At 37.7% G+C, this 12,216-nt stretch overlaps 1 protein-coding gene across 1 annotated transcript in view; it reads right to left on the reverse strand.

Moving 5' to 3' along the window:
* The window catches only part of nrxn1b (neurexin 1b), a 582,675-nt gene that overhangs the window by 95,281 nt on the left and 475,178 nt on the right, over positions 1-12,216 (reverse strand). The window contains exon 20 of the mRNA XM_051650892.1: positions 5,651-5,822. Within this exon, the coding sequence (XP_051506852.1) occupies positions 5,651-5,822 (172 nt within the window). The remainder of the gene's footprint in view (positions 1-5,650; positions 5,823-12,216) is intronic.

Here is a 12,216-nt window from a genome sequence, read left to right on the forward strand (position 1 = left end):
ATGTTTTTTGTTTTTGGCACCATTCGGAGTAAATTCTAGAGACTGTAATGCGAGAAAATCCCAGGAGATCAGCAGTTACAGAAATACTCAAACCAGCCCATATGGCATCAACAATCATGCCATGGTCCAAATCACTGAGATCGCATTTTTTCCCCATTCTGATGGTTGACATCCACCATTGTGCCTGTTCCAAAGCAATCAAAAATCACTTGCTTAAATGACTGGCGTCCTGTTGCTCTGGCCCCCATCATCAACAAATGCTTTGAGAGACTAATCAGAGATTACATCTGCTCTGTGCTGCCTCTCTCTCTAGACCCATTGCAGTTTGCTTACCGCAACAACCTCTCCACTGATGATGCCATTGCATCTACAATACACACTGCACTCTCCCACCTGGAAAAAAAGAACACTTATGTGAGAATGTTGTTTGTAGACTACAGCTCAGCATTCAACACCATAGTGCCCTCCAAGCTAGATGAGAAACTCCAGGCTCTGGGCTTAAACAGCTCGCTGTGCAGCTGGATCCTGGACTTCCTGTCAAGCAGACGCCAGGTGGTTAGAATAGGCAGCAACATCTCCTCATCACTGACCCTCAACACTGGAGCCCCACAGGGCTGTGTTCTCAGCCCACTCTTGTATTCCTTGTACACACATGACTGTGTGGCAACACATAGCTCCAATGCCATCATTAAGTTTGCTGATGACACGACGGTGGTAGGTCTGATCACTGACAATGATGAAACAGCCTACAGAGAGGTGGTGTACACTCTGACACACTGGTGTCAGGAGCATAACCTCTCCCTCAACGGCAGTAAGACAAAGGAGCTTGTGGTGGACTTCAAAAGAAAAGACAGAGAACACAGTCCCATCACCATCAATGGAGCACCAGTGGAGAGAGTCAGCAGCTTCAAGTTCCTGGGTGTCCACATCACTGAGGAACTCACATGGTCCATCCACACTGAAGTCGTTGTGAAGAAGGCTCATCAGCGCCTCTTCTTCCTGAGATGGCTGAAGAAGTTTGGAATGAACCGCCACATCCTCACACGGTTCTACACCTGCACTGTAGAGAGCATCCTGACTGGCTGCATCTCCGCCTGGTACGGCAATAGCACAGCCCACAACCGCAAAGCACTGCAAAGGGTGGTGCGAACTGTCAGACACATCATTGGAGGTGAGCTTCCCTCCCTCCAGGATATATATACCAGGCGGTGTGTGAAAAAAAGCTCGGAAGATCATCAGAGACTCCAGCCACCTGAGCCATGGGCTGTTCTCACTGCTACCATCAGGCAGGCAGTATCGCAGCATCAGGACCCGCACCAGCCGACTCATGATAGCTTCTTCCCCCAAGCAATCAGACTTTTGAACTCTTGATCTCCCACGATTAAAATACATCAGCACTGCACTTTATTACTCTTACTCTTATATCTCACACTGGACTGTCATAAATTATATTATTATTATATTATATTCTCTCTTAACAACTTACTATCAACCGACAGCCTGACTGTTAATACAGTACAATACAACCTACTGTACATTCTATATATACTATATATACTTTTTTTATTGAATAATGTGTATCTATATTGTGTGTATTGTATACTGTACAGTGTATGTTATTATTTGTATATTGTGTTGTGTGTAATTATGTGTATATTAGACTTTAAATTGTGTTGTGTTAATTTGATGTTATTGTAAATTGGTATATGTCTCATCACTGTCACGACTGCTATGTTGATCGGAACTGCACCCAAGAATTTCACACACCATTGCACTTGTGTATATGGCTGTGTGACAATAAAAGTGATTTGATTTGATTGATTTGATTTGATGTGAACATTAACTGAAGCTCCTGACCCATATCTGCATGATGTTATGCATTGCACTGCTGCCACATGATTGGCTGATTAGATAATTGCATGGATGATTGTTGGTGCCAGATGGGCTGGTTTGAGTATTTCTGTAACTGCTGATCTCCTGGGATTTTAACACACAACAGTCTCTAGAATTTATTCCAAATGGTGTCAAAAACAAAAAAACATACAGTAAGCGGCAGTTCTGTGAATGGAAATGCCTTGTTGATGAGAGAGGTCAACAGAGAATGGCCAGACTGGTTAGAACTGACAAAGTCTACGGTAACTCAGATAACCACTCTTTACAATTGTGGTGAGAAGAATAGGTTGGTGCTGTTTTGGTGGCATGAGGGGGACCAACACAATTTTAGGCAGGTGGTTTTAATGTTGTGGCTGATCGGTGTATATATATATATATATATATATATATATATATATATATATATATATATTAATGTGCAAGTTTGGTAATACAGGCATAGTGTATTATATATATATATATATATATAACACACTATGCCTGTATTACCAAACTTGCACATTAATTTGCAGCATTCGTATCAAGGCTTACTGAGTTAAGTTAAACCATCCCAGATCACACTATCAATAACAACCTCTTTCTCATTTCCCACTTTCTGTCCTGTCCTTCTTTCCTACATACACTCTATTACTTTAAGTTCTTTATAGAACTTAAGAAGTTCACTCATCTTTCTATGTATATTATTTAAGGGTATTACATTCTGCATATCCATATTAAAGTTTTAGTTTAGTGATACATATCTTTAAAAAAAAAAAAAAAAACAATAAACCAATTTTCATTTATAGGCACACAAAGTACTATTATGCTACCAACATAACAATCATGATTCTGCAAAAGATCATACACTACCAAGCTTAACAATTTTATATCTCAAAAGGTTATAAACAAATGTAAACCAAAAGAAGGACTTTGACAAAAGCTTGGGTATTTTTCATTTGATTATGTGAGCGGTTGACTTAGAAATGCTCAGCAAATATTTGAAATGGCCTTATCACCAATAATGTACTTAAGTTATTTTAGGGGAAATAAATCAACCAGTTAGGATTGATGCATGACTCTGAAAATATCAAACAATCTTGTCCTCAGAAGACTGCTTGACTGAACCTAAACCGAGAATCCATTCACAGTAGATGCATTTGGAGTGATAGCTTCTGATAGCTTCTTCCCCCAAGCAATCAGACTTCTGAACTCTTGATCTCCCATGATCAAATACATCAGCACTGCACTTTATTACCCTTACTCTTATATCTCACACCGGACTGTCATAAATTATATTATTATTATATTATATTCTCTCTTAACAACTGACTATCAACCGACAGCCTGAATGTCAATACAGTACAATACTGTACATTCTATATATACTATATATACTTTTTCATATATTTTTATTTTTTATTTTTATTGAATAATGTGTATCTATATAGTGCGTATTGTATACTGTACAGTGTATGGTATTATTTGTATATTGTTGAGTGTAATTATGTGTATATCAGATGTTTAAATTGTGCTGTGTTAATTTGAAGTTATTGTAAATTGGTACTGTCTCATCACTGTCACAACTGCTATGTTGATCGGAACTGCACCCAAGAATTTCACACACCATTGCACTTGTGTATATGGCTGTGTGACAATAAAGTGATTTGATTTGAATTTGAGTGCCTTTCTACTTTGTATTATAGTCTTCAGATATTGAAGTCCTGCTCGCTCAATTGTGCCAGCAAATAAAAAATAAAAAATAAATTATATTCTGCTGCTTTTACTTCTGTCTGTTTAAACAGATGGAATGACGAGGAGCGGAAAGTGGTGTACTGGTGTGTCCACACGGGGGCAGGAAGGGGTCAGAAGGATTAAACCCTTGACAGGTCTTGGTCAGCACTTCCTAAATAGGAGACTGCAAGTGTCACGAAATGTTTTAAATAATCTCTTCATACCTGGAAGGCCAGACAAACAGGCACTAATACATCAGTTCCATCCGTCTCCATGCTGTCTGCTGTGGAGACTAATGACACCGCCTCTCTGATTCTCATCAGGCTCATTGTGTCAGAATATCCTTTCCCAAGAACAACTTTGAAAATTGAAAATTCTGATGTTGAAATCGGATTGTGTTCTAACAATAACTTGGAGTGAATGTGGCCTTATACAGATGAAGTGTACAGAATGGATGATTTCAATTAAGAGAACATATGTTTAAATGTGGATTTGAGAAGAAAAAATAAGGAAATCTTAAAAACAAAATGAACCAATCATGTTTCCCTGTCATGAATAAATAAATAAATAAATGATTTTGTCATTTTGAGGTTTGGAATTGCAAAAATAAAGATTGATTTCAAAAATTTCCTGAACATTCTCACTGTCTTCCACTGGTCAGGCAAATGTCATGTGTTCTCAAACAAACAGAGCAATGTACCACAGAGCCACAGTATTACACTTTTCAGGGAGATCAACCAGGCTTACCAGTTGTCTCTGCATATAAAGCTGCAGCTTGATCTGATTATTATTTGTATGCAAATCCAAGTTATTCTGGTGAATTTATTTTCACCAAAGTCTTCTCAGTGCTGGCTGGTTTCAGGTTTGGTACGAATTTGCATGTGGATGGATGTAATTAAAACAAACCACTTTACTTATTGCTGAACTCATTAAAACAACTTTAATGTATTATTTGTTTTAAAAGCGTAAAATCATATTAGAAATGAAGACATCTTCTTTACGCATGCATGCAACGATGCAAGATAGAGCTATATGCACCCCTGTAACACACTACAAAATGGACTCAATGCATGTTAGGCCACAATGCAAAAATTCAAAAAGATCAGAGTCAGATTTAATCTAATGCTAAATAATGATCTGAATCTCTATTTTCACTTCATTTATCAGATGATTTCAGGGGAAAGAGAAGTTATCTACTGTTCAGAATGTGTCTGGTGAATTGCTGAATGTCTGTATTGTGATGAGAGCTCTACAAATTTACATTACATTTACATTTACTAATTTAGTAGGACTGAGTCAAGTGCTTGCGAAAGAGATGCTTCTTTAGATGTTTCTTGAAGGTGGCTAGAGAATCAGCTGCTTGGGGGGAGTTTGGCAGGTTGTTGCAGTAGACTGATGTAAGAGCCTGAACATGGAGTTGCGTAGCATGTTCAGATAGGAAGAGTCTGATCTTCCTAATGTAATCAGAGCAAATATGTATGATCTGTTCTTGCGATGTTGTCTGTGAAGTTCAACTTCATATCTAGATTTACTTGTTGCAAGTGGACGATAAGCCTTAAATAAATCTTGAATAAACCTTGCAAAAGTGGACAAAACTGGTTAAGAACATGTACAGGACATATTTTATGCCAAAACTCAAAAAGAAAAATAGAAAATTATATTTTGCTTAATGAAAACGAGATTTTATTTTAAAGAAGTTTTTGCATTGGGACATATTGCATTTTTTTCACAACATGAAAGTGGCGATTTATGACCTCAAGCTTTCACCAAAGTGCATGGAAACTTGAAACTTGAAGCAAATCAAAATAATCAAAATGCTTTTTTACCACTTTTGTCAAAGCCTTCTAGCTGGATTTAAATGAAACATTTTTTAGATAGATGAACAAAGCATAATACTGATTTCATGTTTATATTAGATTAGATACAGAATTCAATGAAAACTCTCAGTATTCAACAAACTTAAATGGTATGACTCCATAAAATCATCCACTAAATTCTACAAAATATAGTAGGAAGATGTTGTTTGAGGTGTTCAGTAGTTTCTCACCTGTAGGGTAGCGCTCAATAACAGGCAAATCGTCCACCTGCAGTGTGGCATTGCCGCCACTCCTTGTGAACTTCACTATATGGTACTTTCCATCATTTACAAACTTTGCTTTCTCCTCGATGTTGATGTCATCTGTGCCCACATTAAATATAACAGCAATATTGCCCTTTACCTGGAGATACAAAGACAAACAGATTGTTGTGTAAGTGAAGTTAGAATAGATGTCTTGTCCAATGGACTGAATGTTCTTTTCAAAATTAAAATCATTAAATCATAATAACTAATCATACATATGTTGGTAATTCAGTTTAATTTAGCTGTTTTAGTTTACAAAGTGAACTTTTGAATTTGTTATGACATGTACATCATACAGAGCATGACATGCAGTGTGACAAATCTAAAAATAAATACAAAAAAACATGAAAATAATTGCATTGAACAATAAGATCGAGAAAGTAACATGACTGTATCCATTTGTTGAGATGTCTAGTTCAAGTTGTCTTCACAGTCCTGTGACTCAGGACTCAAGTTAATCAGAATTTGCAGACTATGCAAACGAGCATTAGATGAAGCATAATTGTATTTGCAGAAGATATTGGAGCTGTACGCTAATGTAATTAGAAACTTGATGTTGGTGGTGACCTCAGAATAAAGTTGCTTGAACAGATTTTAACTTAATATAATGTCAATCATCAAGTCTAATTACCTGATTGCATAAGAACACGACTTCTGTCCCTTTCGAAGGAATGAATCAAAAGAAAAGAATAAAGAATAAAGAAAAGATAAAGAATCCATTTGATGTTAGATGATGTTAAGATATTATTAGTGTGACTATTAGGGCTCATATCTCTACATGGATATAACAAAAGCAGGCTTCTGGTCCAAAGGTCTTATTATTTATTAATTAATTTATTATTAGATTTTTTTTAATCTGTCAAGAACAGTGACCATCTGTGTTTTGCAATTTGCCCTGCAGTTTAAAATGAACCACAAGCATGACATTGTTTTTGGCACCAAGGCATCAGCAGAAACAAGTTGCTAGCCATGAGTAAGTAATACACACAATGACCTTCTCAAACTTCAACAGAACACCAATAAAAAAATATAATCTTTTTTTTATTTATTTTTTTTATTCTGTTTTTTATTCATCTTGCAGCATTGACACTTGATCTGTAAATCCCTCTTGTAGGCATCTGTGTACATTTATGAACCACAAAAAGGTTTGCAAGGGTTAGAAAATGTTATTGATGTCTTTCAACTGAGTGCATCTGCATTAGTGTAATTTTTCCCATAGACCTTTGCAGATCCAGATTTTAAGGTTAACAATCAGCTGTTTGCTCGGTTCAGCTAACCATTCAGCAAACAGGTGGTCTCCCTTTAACCTTTTACACATAGCACTGCATAAATTATTATGATTTTAGCTTATATTATTTTTTATTATTATATTACTTATTTTTATTTATATTATTGGTGGTTTCAAACATCCGTCAGTTTCATCTGTCAGTTTTACAGTAAATAAAGTGAATATTTTCCATTTTAATGTACATTAAATGTCAAAAGTTTTTTGACACTTGACTGAGTCCATAACTAGTACAGTAAATACCCATCATGTAACTTAATAAAACAGATGACCATATAATCCAATTATAATTCCTATGTGGAGATGGTGAACGAAAATTTAGAATATTAGAATGGGTGTAGAAGAAGAGGTACCACACTCTGTCATCTGTGGAGAGTGCTGATGTGTTGCAAAGATTGTAAAAGTCTGAGTGAAATCATGGACAGAGTGCACATTGCTAAAAGCTGCATATGTTTACACAGTACAGAAACATAAAGTCAAATGGACCATTCCAGCGAGGCCAATGAGCATAATAGTCTAATACAAGCCTAAGGAAATTGTCCTTGAGAACAACAATATGAGTGCTTTTTCCTCTATCCTCGTGCAACCCCCACTTCTTGCATGTACATTGTTTTGGATAGCAAGTTGCAGATTGGGGTGTGGGGGGAGGGGGGGTGTCGCTGTCCTTTTCTGCATATCCTGTTCGGCATAACACAGCAGCCCGTTTCAGCTTATCGCGGCCCATTCGGCCCCGTTTCGTGGCCGACCCACCGGGGAAAGTCCCGGATCTCACAATGGCCAGTCCGCCCCTGCAACATGGCATCGATCACAGCAAAGAGATCTGAAAGAGACTTGGAGAAACGCTAACAAAACTACATCTGGTAAGAAACCGCATACATTTTTTACATTGAAACCTGTTTGAGTCAAAAGACTAGGGTTTCTAGTTTTATCCGGCATGCCATTTTGAAAATGTAACCGATTTATCGTAAAATGGCACGCTGTTAAACACAACGACCGCAGAAAAGTACAATAGACAAGGACATACACTCCAAACTTCGGATCAAACGTTCAGTTTCAGGCTGCAAATGAGGTTTGCACCACTTGGTTGGCAGACATGGGACATTGGTAATCATTACATAGATTCAGAATTTATAATGCTAAATTTGATTGTGTTTATTTCATTTGACAAAAATCTGACTTTCTATAGCTTGGTATTATTTAAAATTTCACACCTTAGTCCCTAATTTTTAGGAAAACTATTTTGCTCTTTATTTATATATTTTTATGTTTATTAGGGGGCTACTAGTCATTTTGTACCTAGTATCCCCTAATAAACATGAAACAAATAAATAAAGAGTAAATAGTTTTCCTAAAAATGTATGTCCTCATATGGGGACAGAAGAACTAAGTTGTGAAATTTTAAATAATACCAAGCTATAGAAAGTCAGATTTCTTTCTCTTTCTTTTTCTTTTTTCTTTCTTTTTTTTTTTTCTTTTTTTTTTAAGAGGGAAGATAAATGGAAAATTCATACAGCAGTCACACTCAGGTCTCAGAGGGCTGTATCTCCCCTTGAGCTCACAGATGGCTCTCATTTGACAAAGAGCAAATCTCATTGGCAAACAGTTGTTTCCAAAAGCACTGTAAATATTGATTCACTCATAATGTGCTTGAGGGTCATGCATGACAAGCAAACATAAAAAATAAAATAAAATAAAGCATGCAAACATAAAATAGAGAGCCATAAATAACAACATGAAATAGCCTCCAAATTCTGGAATAGAGTGCTTGCTTGAGATTTCCTTACAAAAACACAGCAAATTATGTCCTTGTTTATGCGTCATGCATATAGACAAGCATTGTGGAGCTGTCACATTTTGTATTTCTCAATTAGGGTGGCCTTACTGTGTTACGTGTCCTCTCTGGTGCATATCGAGGAAAGGGTTGAGGGTTTATTTCTTAAATCACAAGGGCCACAAACTGTAGGCTTGTTTTTCATCTAACACGCTCCATCTCATTTGGTTAATTGGTAAAAACTAACAGCAAAAATGGCTCAAAAAAGTTAAGTTAGTTCTGCTTTTGCATAATTTGTTTACAGGTGACACATTTTTGTCTAATGCAGAGGTTCCCAAACTTTTTTGTCAGCTGAACATTAACATTTTACTTAGAGTACCCACTGATCTGTTGAGTAATGTCAAACTTTCGAAATATAATTAATTTTACATCTTTGAACTTCATTTTGTTATTATTTATTATTATATGTATTTAGCTTAATTATTTTTTTAGTTTGATCCTCCAGTGTTGTCGAGGGTGGGGGTGGGGTGGGGTGGGCGGTCGAGTGGGTGGGAGGAGGGGGGTGATTTGATGAAAGGATATACATTCATCTACTGTCATCTAATGTTTTGTGAGATTTCATCTTATATATACACTAAAAGTTTTGAAACACTTACTCATTCTTTATTATAATGTCTTTTTTTTAATTATTATTATTATTTTTTTTTTTTTTCACATTTTAGAATAATAGTAAAGTCATCAAAACTATGGAATAACATAAATGGAACTATGAGAATTATGTTGTGACTAAACAAAATCCAAAATAATCCAAAACTGTGTTATATTTTAGCATCTTCAAAGTAGTCACCCTTTGCCTAGAATTTGCAGACATGTACTCTTGACATTTTCTCAACCAACTTCTTGAGGTATCACCCTGGGATGCTTTTTAAACAGTATTGCACTTATTGGTGTTGTGTATTTTGTTGGTTCATGTTTTTCATGTATTTTATTTGAAATTCTAGTTCCTGTTTCATGTCATGTGGTTCCCTTGTCATGTGATTTCATGTTTCCCTCCATGTTCATGTGTCTTGTTTTCATTGGTTGATTGTCTTGTTATCTTGTTTAGAATTCTTTGTGTTTATTGGTTATCCTTGTCATGTGTTCTCCCATGTTCATGTATTTAACCCTCATGTTTTCCATTGTCAGGTATTGTTGAATGTAACTTTGGTTGTGAGTTTCAAGTCTATGTCAAGCCAAGTCTATGTCAAGCCAAGTTCATGTTTATGTTTGTAGTTAGGGTTTTTGGATACACGTTGGAATAAATTTGCACTTGGGTTTTTTACACCACCATCATCATCTTTGTCATTGCCAGTGCCAGCAACATTGTTACAGACGTTACAGAACGTTACAAAATATCTGACCGACAAATATGAACCCAGCAATCCAACTCCTATGCCTACGTCAGGGGAATCGTCCCCTGGAGGATTATGTGGAGGACTTTTGCACTCTGGCATGCCAGGTGGACTTTAATGAGGTTGCCCTCAAAGACATTTTCCGTTTTGGAAATTAACTGAGTCTATCTCTGCTGATGCCAGGTGGTCAGAGTACTCACAGCCTGGCTCAGTATATTGACCTTGCCCTCCAGATTATTGGTTCTATTTTCACTGTGGGGGAGGTGGATGCCAAGCCAGATTTCCACGTCATGGCCACCGAGCCAGAGTTCCACGTCATGGCCGCCAAGCCAGAGTTCCACATCATGGCCAGAGCCAGAGTTCCTCATCATGGTCGCTGAGCTAGCGACATCTTTTGCCCCGGATCCTGAGTCTGCTCCATGCCATGTCACAGCAACGCCTCAGCCTGCTCCATGCCATGTCACAGCAACACCTCAGCCTGCTCCATGCCATGTCACAGCAACGCCTCAGCCTGCTCATGCTATGTCACAGCAACACCTCAGCCTGCTCCATGCCATGTCACAACAACGCCTCAGCCTGCTCCATGCCACTTCACAGCCATGCCTGAGCCTGCTCCATGCCACGTCACAGCCATGCCTAAGTCTGTTCCACGCTATGTCATAGCCACATCTGAGCTATTGGACCTGGAGATGGTTCCCGCCCTTGTACCCACCCTATGGACACTTCCTCAGGATCAGGAAAGGGAACTTCTGATGCTCTGAATTCACCTAGACCCTCCAAGCCCTGGACTCCGCCTTGGTTCTCCGATCCCTCAGTTACACCTTGGCTCTATGTCCCTCCGGCTCCACCATGGTGCTTTGAGTCGTCAGATACTCTCTGGGCACCAAGTTCCCTGGTGTTGCCCCTCAAGTCTCTCACAGCCCCGCCTTCCATGGCTCCACCCCTCGAGCCTCTCATCATCTTTGTCATTGTCAGTGCCAGCAACGTTGTTACAGAACATTACAATTGGCTGCTTTTCTTTATTATTTGGTCCAATTCATCAATTTCAAAAACTGTTTTCAAATTAAATTTTAGTTTTATAATGAAATAAATTAATATGGTGGCACAATTATATTTTTTTCTACAAAACTAATTTCAAACATTTAAGTATACACCTTCAGATCAAAAGATTTTTAAGACCGTGAGAAACATTTCAGTCAAGTGTTTCAAAACTTTTGACCTGTAGTGTATATATATATACAGAATGTAAACAAAATGAATTACAAAATCCAAACTTGTGTCCATTTTACCACCAGACTACCACAATTGCCAACAAAATCTGACCTAAAACAAAGTTAAAAACTATGAAAATTAGAAAGGGGCAAACAAATTTTCCACAGCACTTTATGCTTAAACAATTACAAAAGCTGTATTTTTTTATTTTATTATTGTACTTCAGTCACATGTTATCTTTTTACTGTAGGTCTGTACATTTTATTCCCTGTTATAGCTGGCAGACTTGACAGCACAGAGAGGTCCACTGTTCTTCTTAGTCTTCCCTTGAATTTGAGAGAGCAAGACCATATATACAATATAAATTATATATATATATTTATATATATATATATATATATTAGTATTGTTACGCAGTCTGCGTAGGGCACCAGCTCCCTAGGGGGGCACCAGAAACTCCACCGGCTGCCTTTACTAGCATGTTATACGTTATTCAAGGACCCTGTAGCAGTTGCGGAACACCTCGTGCTCACACTTTCACTTCACGCTCGCACCGCGTCTCACAACTTTCGTAATGCGCCTCGCAGTGCAAGGCAGGTGTTCAAATGGCAGCTGTCTTGCCGCTGCAATCATGTTACAAAGTTCCGAGTTCTATCTGTGCTTTGCAGGCATGTTCTACTGCTGTGCTACATTGATAAAATGCTTGGTGCAGGTATCAACATAATGTTTTCCACCATCTGTTTTCCAGACAGTCAATGCGTTTGCGCGTTCGCTTCTCATGAACTACGGTTTATTCAAAGGGTCATATTATGCGTTAACAGCGTTAAAAAAA

The sequence above is a fragment of the Myxocyprinus asiaticus genome, chromosome 23, assembly GCF_019703515.2.
Source record: "Myxocyprinus asiaticus isolate MX2 ecotype Aquarium Trade chromosome 23, UBuf_Myxa_2, whole genome shotgun sequence".
Classification (NCBI taxonomy): Eukaryota; Metazoa; Chordata; class Actinopteri; order Cypriniformes; family Catostomidae; genus Myxocyprinus; species Myxocyprinus asiaticus.